We start from the raw sequence: 22,096 nt of genomic DNA, 5'->3' as shown, positions 1-22,096 counted from the left end.
GGGCAAATAGGAAGTTGTCCGTCCATAGGCATAAATTTTTAGTCATGATCCAGTTATAAAGATCTGCTGTGCATCGTGCCCTCAGAAACAACACTGCATTGCATACTTTCAAATTTGTTGTCTCCTGTTACGTGTTCTTACTATAATAAAGATTTTTAATTAATAATTTAATTGTTTTAATAATATATTTTACTTTTAGGCATATAAATATTTTGTTACTTCTGTATTTATTATTATACATACATGTGTATCTATACGCATACACATACACACCTTTCAACTCTTCAAAACAAGTTCTGAGTCCTTTTCTTGACTACCTCCAAGGCAGGTGAAACAGCAGTTTCACTTTAACCCAACAGATGAGGAAATGAAGGTGTAAGTTAGTTACACTATGTGTAGCCGAAACAGACCTAAAATCTAGATTTTTTTGCTTCTCAGGTTGGAAAAACGACTGTTCTCTGAGCTATAAGGAAAATGAGAGCTATGCAGCTGCCAGGCCCTCCCGCCAGCTGTGAAGCTGACAGGGCCCTCCAGGGGCTGACTGAGGTATGGGGCTGATCACAGCTGCTCTCTCCTGATGCCTCCTTACTTCCGAGTCCAGAACCACCACTGGCATCAGCACATGAATCTACGGCCTCTCCTCCGCAGGACTGCACAGCTCTGCCTCCAGGGAAGGCAACCCCAGGCTTCGGGGGCCAGCAGGGCTCGGTGCAGATCAGCAGCGTCACCCCAGCTCTGCAACGCTGGGCAAGCTTCTCTCTCTCAGCTTCCGTTACCTCGCCTATAAAATTGGGACTGTGACCCCTGTACCTCATAGGATTGTTCTGAAATTACGTGAGACAAGCATAAACAGTACTTAGCACAGTGCCTAGAACGCTGGAAGAAAATCAGTAAATGAGACTATCCTAAGAGTTAAACTTTTAGACCAAAACCAATCAGAGATCAGAACAGGAACTCTACAAAAACCCCTCAGCCCCCAGGCCATGGTTTCTGCCAAACTATATAATACACAGCTGTATGTTCAGAACCTGTAGGAACTAGAAAATATAGAATTTTTAAAAAAAGAACAGGAAGCCTCCTCCATTGATAGCAGATGATGACAGTATCCCATAACTAAAGCAGCAACTCGTAAAACAGAAAGTGAGCTGGTCAACTAGGAAAATACAAAAAGGTGGTTATAAATATGATGGGTCCCTCTAACATGTGCTACCCAAAGGAGAGGAGTCTTAGCCAGGGCCCTGGCCTAAGGCTGCCTCCTTGTAGACCTGACAGCATATCTACTATGCAGACAGATCAGGCTCAAATGTGAGACATGCAGTTACCATGTAACCCAGCAATTCTACTCTTAGATATAAACTCAAGAAAAATGATAACATATTTCCACACAGACACTTGCACAACATGTTCAAAACAGCCTTACTCATCATAGTAAAAAAGCAAAACAACCCAAATATCTGTTAACCGATGAAGGGGTAAGTTAAATATGGTATATCCTTATGATGAAGTATTACACAGCAATAAAAAGAAAGTAACCACTGCTACACGCTACAATGTGGAGGAACGCTGAAAACATTTTGCTAAGTAGCAGATTAAGTGAAGGAAGGTGACATTTTCCTAAACCACAAAGGAGCACAGAGCATATAATTTTATTTACACAAAAGGTCCAGAATAGGCAAAACTGAAGGAACAGGCAGTAGATTAGAGGTTGCCTAGAGCGGGGGTGGGGTGGGGTGGGGTGGGGAGTGGGGTGGGAGAGGCTAAAGGGGGTGGGGCTTCGTTCTAGAGTACAGCTAGTGCTTGACTTACAACCACGATTGGTTTCAACAGACCGGTCGTAACAGGATTTGGTCGTAGGTTGAGTAGGCTATATGTACAGTACTGTGAAATGATGTTATAAAAATCTTTAAGTCATATTTTATCATAATTTTCTATCATTTTTATATATCATAATTTTCTTTGTTCATTTTATGCTATTTGTATCATCTCTACACCATTTTGTTTCTTATTTTTATATTCGTCAGGTTTAAGTAAAACACTGCATTACCAGTACAACTGGTTTAATATTTGCAAAGACAATTTCCTCTTGGTAGATATCTTGGAAGGGGTTTGATGAAAAATATCCAAGACACAAAACACAAATTGCTGTACCGAGTCTGGGATAACAGTTGAAATGGTGCATGCAGAGATGGTAGTGCTGCCGGAAGCTGGTCCGCACTGTCATACACCCAGCTGGGCGACGCTTGTGCTGCCAGACGTGGAGCAGTCGTGGCTAGTGATTGTGGTTGTAAAGTCGAGTGGTCATAAGTTGCATAGGTCGTAAGTTGATCAATATTTGTAATGAAAATGCTCTAAAATTGATGGAGGTGATAGACGCACAATTCTGTGAATAAATGAAAAGCCACTGACCTGAACACTTTCAGTGCATAAACTATGCAATGTGAATTATATTTTAATAAAGCCTTTTTTAAAAAAAGAAAATACCTCTACTTGACTACTGTTAAAAAATAGCCCCCATTAATCATTTACCTACTGTATACCAAATACTGAGCCAAGGAACTTACTCATATTATGTCACTTGTCTCTCATAACAAGGTTATGAGGTGGGTTGAAAGTATTAAAAAAACCTCAAGTATTCCTTTATATTCCTTTAGACACCTTCTATTTAGTGACATGAAGAAGCTGAAGTGTACCTAGAGAGATGCCCGTAAAACCATGCTAACTAGAAGCTTCACAGGTGCAACTATTTAGAGAAAGGCACAAAAAGAGAAGAAAAAAATCACCAGGATGACAATCCGTGCTAGTTTATGAGCCCACAAAGGAAGGTGACGCGCTACACTGTGGTGGGAAGTAACTATGGAAAGCACCCGGGGGTGGTGTCAGGACCACTGTGCGCTGCAGGACAGACTCAGCACGGCGGTGTCAACACAGAGGAGACAGGACCTTCTTCTGTGTCCCTGCTGCCTTCTATACTCCCCCCAAGGGAGAAGAGCGTGCTGGACAGGACTGCCAGCAGAACCGTTGTACACTGTGAAATATTTTTCAGGAATTGCGAAGTATATTGAGAAGAAAGTCATCATCAGCTAGTATTGATTAGCAGTCAATGGCAAGTACTATGCAAAATCAAATTGAGTTTAAAATGTTCAACAGCTAACAAGTTGGACAAGATCTGAACACCAAAGGGAGAAGAACTATGAGCCATGATAACTCTGACCCTAAAAGCTCAAAGACAAGTATGGAGAAAGCAAGCTCATAGCTTTCCTCTGACGACAGGACCTTCAGAGAAGAAAGAACCCGCCAAACCTCCTGCTGGGGGGGGGGGGGGGCACAGAGCGAAAAGGCCCTGGTTCTGAGCTACCTCACATCCCACATCAGAGAGGGCTCCTGAACTAAGTGCATTCACCTCAAAGCACAGCCATGAGAGGAAGATGGAAGGATGAAGACACTGTGACTTCCAAAGGGTGCCCATCCTCAGGGTGACACGCCCACAGTGCCCGGCCCTCGTGTTCTCAGGGATAGAAGACTCTCCATGCAGCAAAGCCTTCCCTGGCCGCAGGTGCCAGAGGAACGAACAAAGCCATGACGATGATGGGCTCCTACTACTTAATAGTCAAGCCCCCAGTGCAGGGCCGAGGAGTCCCCACCCAGCTGCCAGCATGGCCTGAAAACAGGAATTTAAGTTGTCCAGGCTGCAGCCAAGACAAACGGTCCTCACTGGTAAGGCCTTTGAGATATGGGAGGGCTGGGAGCTTGTCAATGGCAACCATTTGCCAGGGGACCTGGGACATGAATGCCAGCTGCCGGGAATTTGCCAACCGCACCCCTAGACTGCTTTACCCGGAAGGTTTTCCATGTCTAGCCAACGGACCACCATTTCCCACCTTGCAGAGTTAGACCCAAAGCCCAGGACTGCCTTCCAAGTTGGATAATTTTGTAGCTTTTAATGCCTCTGGATCCATAATCACTTTCCCTCTGCCTTCAATTAAGTCTGGGTTGCAGCTCATTGGTAAGAAAGGGCATTCCCACTAGGAAGTGGGGTAGGGGTGGGAGGAGACAAATAGTTTGATAAAACCAAGACACACAAGTGATCATTTGGGAAGGTAACATTGCATTATGGTCACAAGCAAATTTCAAAGCAAGAAGGACTAGGTTTAAGCCCCAGCTGTATCCATTACTAGCCATGAATCCTCAGGAATAGTATTTACCTTCTCTACCAGGTGTTAAAGAATACATCTAGCTAACAGCCCGGCATGGCACCTGGCAGAAAGCAGGTGCTCAGTACACACATAGTACCATCACCTTCTTAAAGGACACCGAAACATTCCATAAGACAAAGGGGTTCCATAGCTCAATCTTTCATTCTGCAACTCTAATGAACACCTACTAAGTACCAAACATTAGCCTAGCGGATGAAAAGTCTTGGGAATGAAAAGAGTAAGACAGTTAAAGTTTTGTGATAGCAACGGGTGTTAAATATACCATTATATAAATTATAAATTTTTTTAATTTTTTTTTTTTTTTTTTTATAGAGACAGAGAGAGAGTCAGAGAGAGGGATAGACAGGGACAGACAGACAAGAATGGAGAGATGAGAAGCATCAATCATTAGTTTTTCGTTGTGCATTGTAACACCTTAGTTGTTCATTGATTGCCTGCTCATACATGCCTTGACCGCGGGCCTTCAGCAGACTGAGTAACCCCTTGCTCAAGCCAGCGACCTTGGGCTCAAGCTGGTGAGCTTTTGCTCAAACCAGATGAGCCCCCACTCAAGCTGGCGACCTCGGGGCCTCGAACCTGGGTTCTCTGCATCACAGTCCGACGCTCTATCCACTGCGCCACCGCCTGGTCAGGCAACCAATATATAAATTATAAAGATAATTAAATCTATGAAAGAAAAAAACATGACACTGAAAAAAAAAAATAGAGGTGACAGGGGACAACAGAGGAAGGACCTGGTCAATTGTTAAGTTGTACTTCCTTAGTCACCTAAATTCTAGTAGCCAGAGTCTAGGAAATGTCACAAAATGGAAATAAAAGGCTTCTCATTCCCATCTGAAATTCTGGCAGCCCATTTCCTGAAAGAAATACATACGACGCAAAAGGACATGAGAATGTGCTCAACTACACCGACAACTAAGAAATGCACATCACCACGGAGAATTCAGTTTTGCACCTGGACAAGTAGCTAAGGTCAAAAAGAACTATAACACTTAGAGCTGAGACAAGTGATTCAGCAAACATCCTAACACCCGCCGGTGGGAATATAAGTCAGTGCGACGTTTTGGAGCATAATGTGACACTGGGCATCAAAACGGTGTTAGCAAATTCGCTGACCCAGACTTCCAGTAATGTGCCCTAAAGAAATAAAGGACAAATATTAAAATACAAATGTGTAAAGACGATTATTTCAAAGGTTTATAACCCCGAGACATTAAAAACAACCCGTCTTCAGCAGAAAATTGTTTAAACAAAGTATGTTAAATCCATACACAGAATACCAGGTAGCTATAAAAAAAATAACATACCTCTTCCAAAACACATATATATTACATATATACAGACAACAAGGTAACAAAAGCCAGAGGGAAAAGGGGGTGAAAGAGACTTTGCATGGGGTCTGGGGGGCACGATGTGGTGTGTAGAAGGTGATATACTGAGTGGGACACTTGAAACCATGTCAACACAATAAATTAAAAAATCAAAAACAAATAAATTTAAGAAATATACCTCTATCTTAAGATGGAAAGATGTTCAAACTATGGTAGTAAGTAGAGAAGATCACTTTTCAAAAGGTATATATACAGTATCTCTAGGTTAATTTAGAATATATATAAACACATTGTACATGCATGTGCACACAACATTCATAGAATTGGTAGCTCCAGGAGGCTCTATAACAAGTGAGCTTTACTATATATTCTTTGTACCTCTATGAATTACCTCAACCTTTTACAATAATCATGTATTACTTTCTTTTGTTCCAAATGTCTCCAGGGTGGAAGGGGCAGGGAGAGGTGATGGCATCAGGAAATCAGGAATAATCTTTTTCCACCTCACTACCCCACTGCCCCACGTCCTGAAGTCAATAGCAACTTTCCATATATGCCAAAGCATGTGTTTGAGTTGTTTTATTTTGTTTGTAAACTCTTTTATCCTATACTCTTGAAAAGCAAAATACAACAATAGAGAAATTTCAAACTATCCCAGTATGATTAATTAAAAGACATTTTCACCCAAAAAGTCTAGAAACGGATTACAAGTGATGTAACATTTTTTGAACACATGCTGGTATTACACTCAACAACATATTTAATCTTCACCACAATGCCATTTGGTAATTATTATGCTACACACACACACACACACACACACACACACACACGAGCAAAATGACGTCTGGAAAGATTAATAAATCACTTAAGGTCGCAAAGCAGGTGAGTTCAGGTTTGAAAGAGAACCTTTCTAGGATCAGTATTAGTTTCCTGCGGCTGCTATAACAAAGTACCACAAACTAGGGGCTTAAACAAACAGAAATTGATCCTCTCACAGTTCTAGAGGCTGGAAGTCCAAAATTAAGGTGTCAGGCTCACATTCCATCTGAAACCTGTAGGGCAGAATCCCTCCTTGCTTCTAGCTACTGGTGTTTACCCACAGCCCTTGGCATTCCCTGACTTGTACACACATCGCTCCAACCTCTGCCCCATCAACACGATCATTTCCTTCCTGCATGTCTGTCTCTGTCTCTTATAAGGATCCCAGTCATATTAGATCAGGATCTCATCTAAATTGGTTGCCTCTGCAAAGAACCTACTTCCCAATAAAGTCACATTCTTTGTGATAGTGAAGGCTAGAACATCAGTTTATCTTTTGGGGGGACACAATTCAACTCACAACAGTGACCAAGGTAGCCAATACTCCCTCCTTGATTGTGTCCTGCCCACACCACCACAACCATTAGTGTCATGTCAGTGCCACGAAGGTTTCATCTGTCCTTTCCATGACAAGGGAGGGCCACTCCTTTCTGCCTTCAACCAAGATTGAATGCAGACTCTTCCAAGCAGAGGAGCTCCTGTCCTGCTGTCAGGGCTCTGCCTCCTGCACGGCTCCCATCAGGCACTGCGGCCATCTTCGGAGTTATTTATTCTTCTAGTTCGGGGTTTGCTCTGGAGCTAAAATACACTCAAGAGCTTTGTCAAGTTAACAGCACCAGACAGATGTGGAGGAAATGTAATTCACTTTCCTAAGCCTCAAATTTAGGGCCACATCAAATATCCCACGAGAAGAGGAGGAGACACTATTTTAATATGTTCTTGGTATAACTTATTGCCTTTGTAGTCTTCTTATATCAGACACCAAAAGCAAATCACCAATCCATCATTTCTTAACTGCATCAGTTTCAGTTTCTGGAGCTGTTTTCAAAAACAGCAAGGGTGCTACTGGAACCAGTGATCAAAAGACTATCAGGCTGTCCTGTCCACCGATCGCTTTCAGGCCAAGCATTGTCTCGCAAATTGGAAACGAAAACGGAGCAGATACCCTCTCCCTTGGGTGAGAATGTGCGCCTATTTATTTCACGTGAGAAGACACACACAGGCTTTATGCCTCTCTAAGAATAGCCCCTCCAGAGCTCTCAAACACGCTGCTGAGAATAATGCAATCATTTGGAGGTCCATTTGCAATAAGAGAGCAACCTCCCAGGCTGTCTTTGGCCGAGTGTTGCAGAATTCGAAGCCAGTAAAGGTGAGCAGACTCCATCTGCCTCCACTCCTCTGTCTCAGTGAGCTGATGGCCAGCCGAAAGAGACAGCTGGGACTGGGGAGCTTCCCTGGAGCCTCCACCTGTGCTGCGACCATATGTAAAATGTCAGAGCCCCCGACAAAGAGCTGAGCGGCAAGCTGTACCTTCTGCAGCAAGCATCCTGATGGCCCTCCACAGCCGACAGCAGCAGGGGGCTGTCTTTCCTGTGGCCTTACACGGTACACAGGGATGAAGATGGCTAAGACAGGCGTGAAACTCCCTTAATCCTTTGGCCTTGCCAAGTTCCTCCCACACTAGTTCCTCCCACACTCTCCACCTCCAGTCACTCCTTCTTCCTTCAATATCTTCCTTACATTTCCAAAGCCCCTGACTTTGATTTAATATCTTTGCCTGTTCTTCAAAAATAGATTAATATCCAAATAAGACATTATGTCCAATATGGGAGCCACAAGCTACATGTGACTATTTTAAGTTACAAAACCAGTTCTTCAGTCGTTCTAGACACACGTCAAGTACCCGATGGCCACAGGGACAGAGCAGACACAGAGAGACTGTTCCCCAGAGTTCTACGGCACAGCCCTGGTCTGGGGATGGAGAAAACGCCTCCCTCTGTGGGCGTCCCCGCCCCCTCCCAGCGGCGAGCCTGCTGCCAGTCTTCGGTGTGTCCTTGCAGAGATCTGTTTATTGTCTAAACAAGTGTGTGGATGCAGACCTCTTTTACTAAAACAAGTGAGAAAAGACCCTGCCCACTATGTCGCTCCCTAAAAACCCACTGTCACGGACAGCGGCCACCACTCCAGCCTTACCACCACCTTCCACCCCTCTGCGCCCCTCACGAGGTGCCCGCTCCCCAGACACTGCCATCCTGCTCCCGCTCTCCAAATCCTCAGACTCTTTTCTGACTCTTCCCCTCATCTCCCAGCCTAATAAAACCTGGCTGTTCCCTGAGGAGGCTGCCTATTCTCTCTCAAGCACATTCTCAAAGTCTGACTTCCTCCAGAGCATTCCAAACCAGTTTCTCTGGCTCTCCCCTCAGTGCTCCTAGTTACATGTAGGCCAAACACCCCCTCCACCTCTTTGCTGTTGTCCCCACCCCCCACCCCGCCCTCTCCTTTACTCACTGAAGACATTAACATATGCTCTACTCCCCTCATCTCTTCCCTAAAGTTGACACACATTCCCACACTCCCACCAATACCTGGCCTCACATGTGTCCCCGACCTTTTGACCTCAGCCACCCATTCCCACCTGAAATCCACACAAAGAAATGAGCCATCTGTGAAATCCTTGTTTTCAGCATCCCACTCTCAAATTAGTACCTCACACCAACAACTAGCAAGCTAAGCAAGACTTCTAATCCATGACGACTAATCATCAGCCTTGCCACTGTCCTCCCAACCCCCTTTTACCCAGTGTGAATATTCTCGTACGTTCTTAGTTCACTCCCTTGCAAATAAACTTGACTCCCTTGCACCCTTTCTATTTTACCTGCGTGTTGAAAACCCTGGCCATGCACAGTCCTGGTCCACCTTCTCTACACATATATTCCCTACCACAAAAAGGTGACTGATTGCCCCAGCTCGTTGGCTCAGTGGATAGCGCATCAGCCCAGTGTATGGAAGTCCCGGGTTTGACCCCCAGTCAGGGCACACATGAGAAGCAACCATTTGCTTCTCTTCCCCTCCCTCTTCCCCTTCTCTCTCTCTTCCCCTCTGGCAGCCATTGGCTCAACTTGTTTGAGTGTTGGTTCCAGGTGCTGAGAATGGCTAGGTGAATCTGAACATCGGCTCCAGATGGGGGTAGCTGGGTGTATCCGGTTGGGGCACATGTGGGAGTCTGTCTATCTAGCCTCCTCTCACTTAAAAAATAAAAAAGGTGACTGATAAAATTTGGAGCTTTTTAAAATAAACAACTAGTTGGTAGGATAACAAAATGGAGTACCTCCCACAGAAAACAGTATGGAGGTTCCCTAAGAAAATAAAATAGTACTCATTTGACCCAGCAGTCCCACAGCGGCATTATTCACAGTAGCTGAGGTGGAACCAACCCAAATGTCTATCAACGGGTGAATGAATAAATAAAATGGGGTACATACATACAATGAAATATTATATATCCTTCAAAAGGAAAGAAATTCTCTGGGCTTGCCTGGTCAACGTACATATAGGAGTTAATACTTCCTGCTCCTCCCCACTTCTCTCTCTCTCTCTTACTCTGTAAAATGAATAAAATCTAAAAAACAAAAACTTCCCATTAAAAAAAAGGAAAGAAATTCTGACATATTGCTACAATACTGATGAACCTTGAGGACATTATGCTAAGTGAAATAAGCCAGTCACAAAAGGATAAATACTGCATGATTTCACTTATGTGAGGTATGTAGTCAAATTTCTGGCAACAGAAAGTAGAATGGTGGCTGCCAGGGGCTGGGAGGGAGGGCATCAGGGACTTGTTTAATGAGTACACAGTTCTACTTTTGCAAGATAAAAAAGTTCTGGAGATCTGTTCACAACAATATAAAAATGCCTAACACTGCTGAACTATACCCTTAAAATCTTCAAGACGGTAAATTTAATGTTACGTGTTCTTTACCACAGTAGCAAAGAGGATAACAGAACAGAGCTGCTCGTTGGTGCTCCGCTCTGTGGTGCTGCTAAAAGCATGCTCTCCCTCCGAGCACCACACCCCCTCCCCGTCACAGCCACGTGGCAGGGGGCACGGCAGTGGAATCCGTCTATTCTCTCTACCCGGCAATCACAGTTCAATATTTGTTCTGGACCATAAGAGTGAGAGTAGGAAAAATTAGTAGAATTAACTGAGAACCAGTTGGATATTTCCCCATGCTCTCAAATATTATTCTCCAGCAAGTAAAGAAAAACCAACAGCTTTTCTAGCTGTGCCTCTCATAATTCATTTATGCTCATTAATATGCAAACATCAGTTTCTCAGCTGGCAGTGATTTCATAAATTTTTAATTTACATGGAATGAGCCAGAGATTAAAACTTTAAACTAAAGCCAACAATAGAGGATTGTGAGTGTTGTTTTAATCCCCAGATTAAGCATCTCTGAATGAATTCACTGGCATCATCACATGAACTATTATCTGGGAATTACCAAAACAACCCCTTTGTGAGTTTTTTGCTTTTGGATATTAGTATTGATATACAATTTTTAAAAACAGTACTTACTTTGGAATCATTAAAAACAGTGAAACCAAAGACATTTCCTGTTATCAATCTTGATCTTGGAAACCTCCAGGCCACCTGGCAAATGCTCACAGAGACCCCAAACCTATGGAAAAGCCACAGTAACATATGGCTTTGTGACTAATGTGCAAGAAACTCATTTTTGTATAAATAAAATCCGATTACAAATAAGAAATTAGAAGAGAGAAACTGAGAAACACTGAACTCAATTCCTTCTGATACTGCAAATCAAAGTCTGGATTATTAATTCTAAAATATGGAAAAACAGAGGGAAGAACTTTCTCTCTTGAGGACCAGGCCCAACAAAATATAAGCCACATACACAATTTTAAATTTCCAAAAGCCACATTAAAAATGTAAATAGCCAGACCAGGTGGTGGTGCAGTGGATAGAGTGTTGGACTGGGATGCAGAGGACCCAGGTTTGAAACCTCAAGGTTGCCAGCTTGAGTGCAGACTCATCTGGCTTGAGCACAGGCACATCAGGCTTGAGCAGAGACTCATCCAGCTTGAGCAGAGGCTCATCAGCTTGAGCACAGGGTTGGCAGCTTGAGCATGGGACCATAAACATGACTCTATGGTTGCTGGCTTGAGCCCAAAGGTCACTGGCTTAAAGCCCAAGGTTACTGGCTTAAAGCCCAAGGTCACTGGTATGAGCCCAAGGTCACTGGCTTCTCGGTCAAGGCACATAGGAGAACATAATCAATGAACAACTAAGAAGCCACAACAAAGAATTGATGCTTCTCATCTCTTTCCCTTACTGTTTGTCCCTATCTGTCACTGTCCCTGTCCGTCTCCCACTCTCTCTCTCTCTCTCATTTAAAAAAAATGTAAACAGAAATAAAGTAAAATTACTTTAAGAGTTCATTTAGCCTGACCAGGCAATGGACCCAGGTTCAAAACCCTAAGGTTGCAGGTTTAAGCGTGGGCTCATCTGGTTTGAGCAAGGCTCACCAGCTTGAGCCCAAGGTTGCTGGCTTGAGCAAGGGTCACTCGGTCTGCTGTAGCCCCCTGGTCAAGGCACATATGAGAGAGCAATCAATGAACAACTAAGGTGCTGCAACAAAGAATTGATGCTTCTCATCTCTCTCCCTTCCTGTCTGGTCTGTCTGTCCCTATCTATCCTTCTCTCTGACTCTTTCTCTGTCTCTGTCAAAAACAAACAAACAAAACTGCCAGCAACAGTTGGGGTGAATGGATGCATGAGCTGCTCTTTTGGCCAAACCAGTGTTCAATCAACTATGGTCTTTATGGTACCAACATTTGAAATTTTACAAAATCAGTTTACTAGTATTGTTTTCTTAATTTAACCACAAATTGACTCACTTTTTTCAAAATTAACCTTACTCTAAACAATATCATCTGTGTTATCAGAAATTTGAGAATTTTTATACTTTCATTATATTTGTTGATAAACCTAATACACGCTGAAATAAATATTTAACACTTACAATAAGCCTACCTAAAGCCAACAACGAACTAAATTAAAATGTATTCTCATTTGTGAATCAGTAATGGTGTCATCTTTCAAAAGTGTTCCGTCTGGCACATGAAATGTAAGATATATTACTCTCTGAGTCCCCTGGCACCCAGCATTTGTATCCCAGCACTTGTACGTTGACTGTGGCATAGCACCCTTACAAAGAGTACCTTTTGTCTGGGAACCATCTCAAACCACAGCAGGGGGCATTTATCCATTTGTATTAAACTGTCCAAAAGCTGCAGACAGTGTAAAACTCTTGCCCTAATGACGAGTGGTGGCTCAGTCCCAGGGGAGCCACCGTTGTAATAATCATGGCAGCTAAGGCTGACTGAAGTACACGCCAAACACTGTTCTGAAGTGTGTGTGTGTGACTGTGAGGATTATACCTCACTCATATAGCCATCTCAATAACCCTAGTAAAGGAGGTATTGTTTTCCTCCCGTTCCAGACAATGAGATAAGGCACAGAGCCGCTAGTAACTCCTCACAGTCACAGAGGTAACAAGTGGCTGAGATCCAGAGCCAAGAAATCTTACTCAGAACCCATGCCGTTATCACTCTGAGGATTACACATGGAACAGAGAGAAAAAAGTTAGAAAAAACACATATTTTATAGTCACAAATGCAAATCTCTCAAAGATAAAGTCATCCCCCACAGGATGTGGGCACTGGGCAAGCAGCAGCTCCTAACATAGACAGGACGGCAGACAAGTAGAATAACTTATAATGCCTCCAAAAGGCCTTCTGGAAATTACCTGGAGAATTCACCTTATTCAGAAAGAAAGAAAAAAAACATGAAAATTCAAGAGAACAAGGATTCTAATTACACAAAGAGAAAGAGGACAGAAAGATAGGTGGATTGACAAATTGATAGATGGATGGACCAAAGGGTAGTCAGACAAGTGAGTATACAAATACTCCAGACTCAAACGTAGGAGTATTATAAAGGGACATCCCATCTCTCTGACCACTGCAAAAGGGTCCTATCATACAGCTGATATCACACCAGCCAGATGTTCTCCAAGGCAATCTGGGGACCTTTTCTTGTCACTTGGACCAACAAGATCAGCTGTGCTGACAACCTGAGTGTGTGGCCCTGTCTGCAGGGCCCTGCAGTCTGGGGGAAGGTCAGCATCCACTCACATGTACTCCCTGTGGGCAGAGTGCTGACAACCTGAGTGTGTGGCCCTGTCTGCAGGGCCCTGCAGTCTGGGGGAAGGTCAACATGCACTTACATGTACTCCCTGTGGGCAGAGTGCACAGCGGCCGCATTGCTGTAGCGCCACAGGACAATCGCCGATGACAGGACATCAAGGATGGCGTCAAACTAGGAGAAGGAGACGTGGCATTAGTGGGTTTAGTCAATAGGACACAACTGTGAAGACACAAGGCAATAATTTGGTGACTCGGGACATCTGAGGAAGTGACCTCAGAGCAGAGAGGGCTCCCACAGTTAGAACAGGGCCCCTCATTCCCCTCACGGTGCGCCCTCGGATCAGGAGCCCAGGGCATCCCCCCGCCGGACCCTCCATCTCTACTGCCCACTGCGCCCGCAGCCTGCGCACCCACACCCTGTGGCACGGTGGGCCTGCTCCTGGGCCCCGGCTCCTAGCACACGGGGTGGGGGGACTACACTGCTCTAACACATGTGAATTTGATTTCCCCATGGCAACAAAATGGCTTCAGCATTCAACTGTAAATCCCCAGTAAAATATCAGGGAGAGGAATCTGTTTCTGGTTTTCAATGGGGTTGTTCTACCTAGAGCCCAGTGTGAGGTGGTCGCACAAGGGCTCTGGGATGTCTGCAGGAACTCTGGAATTGTACACAAAAATTCAATGCTTTTGTTTGAATGGATGAATGAACAAATGTGTGAGGGGAATAGAGGGAGGGACAGAAAGAGAAAGGGGAGTGAGAGAGAGAGAGAGAGTGTGTGTGTGTATGTGTTTATTTTTCTGGAGAGACAGTAAGAAGTGGCTTTGGCAACAGGAACACATCCCCTTCGGTCCAGGAAACCATAGAGCTATGCAGGAGGGATGTGTACAGGAGCTCTCTGTGTGAGCGACTGAGCCACCCCACACTGGCCATCTGGAAAATGACAAGCACTCGAGGGGATGTGGGAAAGCTTCACCCAAGTTGTCAACATGCCTCACCTGTACAACCTGTGCCACCTCTGAGACCCATATTTTCTAACCAACTCCCATCAGGAAGCAGGCTGCGAACGCAGGGTACCCGTGGTTGGGCTACAGACTGATCCTCACAGCAGCAGCCCCACTCTTACACCCCAACACCTCCACCAGCCCAGCAAGGACTTCATCCAGCGTGTACCCATGTTCCAAATTACAACCTTGGGGGGGCGGGGGCGGGAAGAAAACTCTGAAACCTCCTCTCCATCAGTTGTGGGAAGTGTGGTCCCCTAATCTGTTATGGAGAACTATACAGCGTCACCGCAGTTTGCTTCTATGAGGTTCTAACTTCCTAGAGTAGATATTTCCATAAAAAGTTTGTGATGCTAAGCCCTCATCTGCTAACCACCCTCTTATTGAAATCTGTGGGCTCAGGAAAAACGTGCAAAACTTCATAAAAGTACATTTTAGGTTACTTACTGCAAACCCAAAAGCAGAGGCGCTGTACCTCATAACGGAGACAGCTAGAAAGAAAGAAAATATTATTCAGAATGTTTTAAGATCTCATGGATATTTATTCTCGTTTGTGAGTATATTAACATATTTGATATGCCCCTTTAAACATCAGTGGAAAAGTTCCAAGAGAATAAAGTTTAAAATTAACTGCAGTTGTAAACTCTGAGAACTAAAAAAAACCAGAGTGAAGTGAATAGATTCCAGGCTCCACCTGTAACAACTTCCCTTCCCAGCACACCAAAGGGCCAGTTTCAGAATGAAAATGCATAAGCAGTTGTCAATCAAACGACCACTGAGATTTTGAGAATCTGGCAACTGGGAATAGAAAGCTGGGAACTGTATTAAACTTTCAAAGTAAAAGTGCAATTACCCAAACTGTCCCCATAATAAAGTAATTAGTGGTAGATGCCATTGTTAATACAGTTGAAAAACAATCTCTTTAACTCAGTTGGTTAGAGCATCATTCTGATATGCCAAGGTTGCAGTCAGGGCACATACAAAAAAAACTTTCCTATCACAGCTTAAAATCCAGCGTAGACCTCAATAAAACTGTTTAGAAAAGCAGAAACAAACGGTATTAAACAACAGATGTCTACAAATGTAGATGTAATAATTATAATGAAAACATTAATCCGTATTCAGAAATCTACCTTTTGGGGGGTAAGTCTATCAGGTAGCACTTTTGCCTACTTCTGTTCTCTGTTCTGTGCCAAAGCAATGTCTAGCTTCAAAGACAGTTCTCAATAAAGACAGTCCCCCACATTTAGCAAGCATATGTCCACACTCCAACAAAAACTGAAACCCTACCCAATGGGTCAGCAAAGCTTGGAAGCAGATTGTTTCTGGTGCAAGTGTTGCAAGTGCTTACTCATGGAGTAAGAGACGTGTGGACATGGGGCGAGAGGGTCACATGTCCCTTTCTGGGGGACCTGCTCTCTGTCCCACCCATACCCACAAGGTCCAGAAATGGGCCCTGGCTAGCCCCTGCTGTCTTCTGTACCACTCTCCCCAGCCACAAGGGGTCATTTGACCCAACGTGAAGCAGCAATTATATTTCACTTTCTGTGAATTAGGAATTGAGACTGAGAGAGGCTAGTGGGTTAACTTAGGTTGTGGGAATTGAAACTTGCAATCACAGGAGCAAGGTTGGCCTCAGTTTGCTATAAAGACTGAGGAGCAGAGAGATAAGCAGGGGTTAACACAGCTCTGGGCAAGACAGAACCTTAGGCTCCTTGGAGTTTCCAAGCCCTTCCCGAGACTCAGCCACACTCGTCTTCAGGCTGTGGTGTGCAACCCATTCGATTCCTGACCCTCTCTGCTCCTGACACGGGCTGCTCCAGTGACCCTGCCTGAGCTCTCACAGGTGCAGAGAGAAGGGCACAGCCCGGTGTGTGCAGTGACCCCGGTAGCCTTCACAGGCAACACAGGTGGGAGGGACAAAGGGGCAGTGGGCCTTCCCGGAGGACCTTACCAAAGGGCCTTTCCAGAGAACTCAGCTCACAGGCCACACTGGCACAGGCCAAGAGGCAGCAAATCTCCCCCGGGTTGCCTGGAGCGTCAAGATGTCCGATGGGACACTGAGCCTGCCTTGTAGTAAGCGCTCTGTAACTGTTAATTAAACCATTAATTGACTTTTATAGAAACAAGTCATAATGAATATCTGGTTTTTCCTTTACAACATGTTTTTAGAATATCTTAGCTGTGTGTGTGGGGGGGGAGGGTTACTTCTTTATCAGCAGTGGAAACCTTTTTGAACTCCAGCTAACATCTTGCACACATTCTCGATATATACAACTGATCAGGAGAGGTGCCCAGCAGGCCTATTGCTCTGTCTCTACCTGCATTGTCCGGCCAGGGTACCGTGGATGGAGGGAGCAGCTAGGAAAGCCATCACAGATCCCACCTGCTTTCCGACCAGTAAACCATTACTTTAAAAAGTTTTAATTGAGTTATTTGATAATACCAAATATGTATACAGATTTCAAAGAGGTGAACACCCACTCGATTAATCTGAGACAAGGGCCCTTGTTCTTAGAGACTCTGGACTCCAACAGAGGCACTGGCCGTTGAATAGTGTGGGATTTCTTTCCCTGACTCAGAGTCAATGTCTATGATTTCAAACAGTCAAAAAGTCATCCTGGGAAGTCATATTTGTGTAAGTGAGTTCAGCCTGCTCAACGAAATATGAATGCTGTTCTATTGTCTGTGCACCGAGGCAAACATGAGCAAGAGGGTCCTTCTCAGAAGGAAAGGATTAACATGAATCATTTATTTGTAAATTGGCTCTATAAAATTTCCTTAATGAGATGAAAAGAGAGAAAATGCCAACAACTACATGGAGAATCCAGGGTACACTGAAGGGCATGCCACGTGGCCTTCGCTCAGACAGTCTCCTTCTGTGTGAGAGTCTCCGGTTCTCACAATAAAATAACAGCAAGGAGGTAAAGCATCGACATCAGGTCACCGGTTCAAAGCCCAGGGCTTGCCTGGTCAAGGCAAATACGAGCAGCAGTTACTACAACTTGATGCTTCCTGCTCCTCCACCTCTCTCTCTCTCTCTCTCTCTCTCTCCCCTCTCTCTCAAATCAATAAATTAAATATTTAAAAGAAGAAAGAAATAACAGCAAGTAGTCATTAACACAGGACTCAAATGAGAGAGGTCAGTGACCTTTTAAAAATTTCTGAAGAGTGTAAAGTAATAACGTTATTTTCCCTGGCCTGTAACTGAATGTGACACATTCTAATTCTGGGATAAGAACAAACTCAAAAGAAAGGGTTGGTTTAGACAGCCCCTGCTCCCACAGAAGAGAGCAAACTGTGGGGTCTTCACCAGGATGTTTCTACCTCCTCTCACAGTAAGAGTAGGTTTCACATAAACAACAGCAGGTCTGGGCCAGAAACACCCCCGAGGCAGAGGTGCCAGTGTGGTCCCCGGAGCCCCGTATGCACTTGGGTGGGGGTAACTGGAGGCCGCCAAAGGTCTGACAGTTCAGCAGTGCCTTTTAAGGCAGGTGCAAATTTAACAGTGGACAACAGACAAGGGCCCTTCCACCTTAGCCAATTATGCTGTGAGCTGGCCAGTCAGCGGAGAGAAAGGCCATCGGGAACCTTGAAGCAGTGTTCTCCTATGACAGCTGCTCCCGGTCAAGGCAGAGGCCACAGGGCTGAAGATAATGAAGCCACTATGCTGTCAGCACTCAGTGCGGAGCCTGTTTAGCAAACAGCACAGCTGCTCTGGGGTGCAGTGCCCAACGGTCGGCGCAGCCTCCAGACCAGGATAAACGCGCAAGAACGGTTCTGCACCTCACATTAGGCCTGTCGCTGCTGCCTATAACAAATGTGCACTTAGGAAGCTGGTGGCCACCAACAGTCCCTGAGGCCCACTAGCCTGCCTCTTCCTGCCCCGTGTATGCAGTCTGCCGCCATCTGATCGAGCTGACCTTCCGCACCCGAACAGGTATGCTTAGGCCGGTATTACTGGACTCCTCTCGCTTTCTGAGTTGTCTTTTTCTTTCTTTACATTACAATGCTGAGTCTTTAAAATATTCATAAGTAAAATGAAGATCTGTACTTTGGGGCCTATCCAATATTCATTCCCTATTTGGGTAAAAGTGCCGAGTGTCCTCTGGGAAATGGGACCTTCCTTACCCTCAGACTCTGAGGTTTGAGTAGGATGACATCATCATCCCCACTGTAGTGTATCCTCATCCTATGGCCAAACTGAGTGATCCAACAATGACACAATTCGATGTGAACTAATGAGAATCTGTCCTGAGATTTGCTGAAAATACTGGGAATAGAATGTCTAAGAAGAGATTGTAGACAAGAGTAAAAAAAACAGGAGCTTCAAGTAGTAATTTTGCCCTAAATGGAAAGAGGTGGCCTCAGAAGAAAGCCAACACAGAGGAAAGCAGGTATTAAAGATATGAGATATAGCCTGCCAGGTGGTGGCACAGTGGATAGAGCATCAGATTGGGACGCTGAGGACCCAGGTTCAAAACCCAGAGGTTGCGGCTTCAGTGTGGGCTCGCCAGCTTGAGCGCAGGGTCACTGGCTTGAGCATGGGATCATAGACATGATCCCATGGTTGCTAGCCCAAAGGTCGCTGGCTTGAGCCCAAGGTCGCTGGCTTGAGCAAGGAGTCACTCACTCTGCTGTAGCCCCCTGGTCAAGGCACATATGAGAAAGCAGTCAGTGAACAACTAAGGTGCCACAACGAAGAATTGATGCTTCTCACCGCTCTCCCTTTCTGTTTGTCTGTCACTATCTCTCTCTCTCTCTCTCTCTCTCTCTCTCTCTCTCTGTGTCACCAAGAAACAAACAAACAAACAAAAAGATAAGAGATAGAAACCAGACCACTCATAACATGGACTAGAACCTCTGGAACCAGCTCAACCTGAAGTCCAATCTTTTGTATTTTTTAAATACAGCAGCCAATAATTTCTCTTAATTTGCTTAAGACAGTTTGAGTTTAGTTTGTATAACTTGCAGCCAGATGTCTTAATGCAATATTCTTGACACAGTAATCCCATGTCCAAGAGTTATCTGTTAATGTCTATGAAGTGGAAAAACACTTTATACACAAAAGATTCAAAGTAAGTTTATGTAATCTGTAATGGCAAAGCACTGAACACAATCTAACTGATCTAACTGTCCAGCAGAGGGTGATGGTTAAAGTATGGTTCAGTCAAAATATAGGCTATATATAGCCATTTAAAAATGTTTACAAAAACTAGCGTTGGTTAATGCTTGCATTAGCATATTAGTTAGAGTAATGATATTGATAATAAGTAGTACTGGGCAGTGATGAGTCTGGATCAGGAAGCATTGTGGTTAGTACAAGTACAGACTGAATGGGGAGGTCGGGAGAGGCTTTACAGAGAAGGTGGCATTTGAACAAAGACTTGAAGGAAGTGATGGAGTGAGTCATGCAGTCATTTAGGCGAAGAACCTTCCAATAATGAAAAAAGTCCACGCAAAGGGCCTGTGATGAGGCACCTGGAATGTTTGAGGCCATTCAGTCTGAAGCAAAAGGGAGGAGAGAAAAGTTATCTATCATAACAGATTTCCTTATTGTTCGAGCAAAAAGTTAGGTACAAAGGGCAAGATGCAAGACAACATAGGTGATAAATTCACAGGACAGCTGGATTTTAAAATGCATTGAAAACAACTAAGAAAAAAATCCCTCAACTGATAACAGTGGTTAATCTTCAGTGGGTAGAAATATTTGAGTGAATTTCTTTCCTTTCGACTTTTTTGTATTTTCCATATTTTCTATAACCATCCTACCGGCCCATTAAATCAGAAAAAAATAATCAATTTTATTTGGGAAAAAATCACCCAATCCATAACAATATAGCCACAGATCTAAAACAGAATAGGAGAAACCAGATTTATGATGCACATCTGGGAACAGACTACACGGTGAGCCCCTGACTGCTTCAGACTAACAGGAGAGCATACTACCTTACATGCATTACATGACTGCATCCAGGTTTCTGAACTCCGTATCTCGAGGCCAAATCACCTACACGAGTGGGCTGCTAATTCCCCAGAGTTCCCCAGAGCGTGGTGGAGGGTCAGGCAAGCCTGGATGTGGAGCACATGCAAAAAGACACCACCTAAGAGACAGCCTGCCTCCCAAGTTTCAGCTTGCCTTGTACTCCACCTTCACTTATATGTCAAGGGGGTAGTACAACCACATTCCCAGAAAGGCACATGCAACAGAAGTCTTATACAAATATTTATACAGGGCTGGTTAAAGACCAGACCTTCTTTAACTAGGTCACATTCAGGCCACAAAGCATGTCAGCTGGAAACTCAAATTCAAACAAAAAGACAGCTGGAAAATGAAGGGACCCAGGCAACCCATTGTTAGGGCAAAGCCGAATGCAAATCATGCAGCTGAATAATCAGCGGGCTTTGCAGAGGGTCCTGGAGGTTCAGACGAAGTGCCTTGGAAATGCAGAGAGAGGCGAGAACACCAGCGAGGCAGCTGAGGGTCAATGCCAGCGACCCTCAACGAGAACATTAAACAAAGAATTCCATTTCAATTGCAGGCTAGTTCATAGCAACAATGAGGACCCATCTGTCACTCTCTCCAAAGTCAGGCAATAATTATCTTGAGACTTAACACTCTTCGGCAATACCCCAGGCCCCATAACACCCCCAAGTTGCTAAATTATGTGACCAGCAAAGCTCTGCTAATAAATCAATCCCCCACAACCCCACTTTAATTAGACCACCTCTGTCACACAGAAGCCTAGCAACCACACCCACAGCTATGGAACTAACCCCACTGAGAACGCATTCTTCCATGACCCACCTTCATCATCACGATACAACCTAGGCAGAAGAGGTGCAGCAAAGAGGGCTCCAAATTAATTAATTTGGCCCTGGCCAGTTGGCTTAGTGGTAGAGCATCAGCCCAGCGTGTGGATGTCCTGGGTTCGATTCCCAGTTAGGGCACATAGGAGAAGTGGCCATCTGCTTTTCCACCCATCCCCCCCCCCCATTCTCTCTGTCTCTTTCTCTATCTCTCTCTTCCCCTCCTGCAGCTCAGTTGATTTGAGCACATTGGCCCCAGGGTGCTGAGATGGCTCCATGGAGCCTCTGCCTCAGGTGCTAAAATAGCTCAGTTGTGAGCATCAGCCCCAGGCAGGAATTGCCAGGTGGACCCTGGTCAGGCACATGGAGGAGTCTATTTCCCCTCCTCTCACCTGGAAAAGAAGAAAGTAGTAATTGATTTATGTTTTAACTCATTGGAACAGAACCTCCAATAGCTTCCAAACTCTCTCTCATTCTGACAAGATTACAACACACTACAAAAATGTGTGATAGGATGTTGAATTCAGTCATCACTGAAGAAAAAGAGGACCAAGCAGTTTGAAGAACTGACAAATACAACTCATCCTCAGCAGCAGCACAATAACTTCACTTTGTATTTTATTTGCACAGGCCAAAATTTGCAAAAGGGCTATCTAAGACTAAAATCTGGAAGTTTTTGTCTAACCT

General features: G+C 44.5%; 1 protein-coding gene across 1 annotated transcript in view; it reads right to left on the bottom strand.

Annotated features, from left to right (window-relative positions):
• Nucleotides 1-22,096, bottom strand: part of TMEM163 (transmembrane protein 163) — a 278,370-nt gene that overhangs the window by 80,136 nt on the left and 176,138 nt on the right. Inside the window, exons 3-4 of the mRNA XM_066232892.1 lie at nt 15,047-15,090; nt 13,678-13,769 (exon numbers count right to left, since the gene is read on the bottom strand). Of these exons, the coding sequence (XP_066088989.1) occupies nt 13,678-13,769; nt 15,047-15,090 (136 nt within the window). The remainder of the gene's footprint in view (nt 1-13,677; nt 13,770-15,046; nt 15,091-22,096) is intronic.

The sequence above is a fragment of the Saccopteryx bilineata genome, chromosome 5, assembly GCF_036850765.1.
Source record: "Saccopteryx bilineata isolate mSacBil1 chromosome 5, mSacBil1_pri_phased_curated, whole genome shotgun sequence".
Classification (NCBI taxonomy): Eukaryota; Metazoa; Chordata; class Mammalia; order Chiroptera; family Emballonuridae; genus Saccopteryx; species Saccopteryx bilineata.
This window is presented reverse-complemented; position numbering and strand designations above follow the sequence as displayed.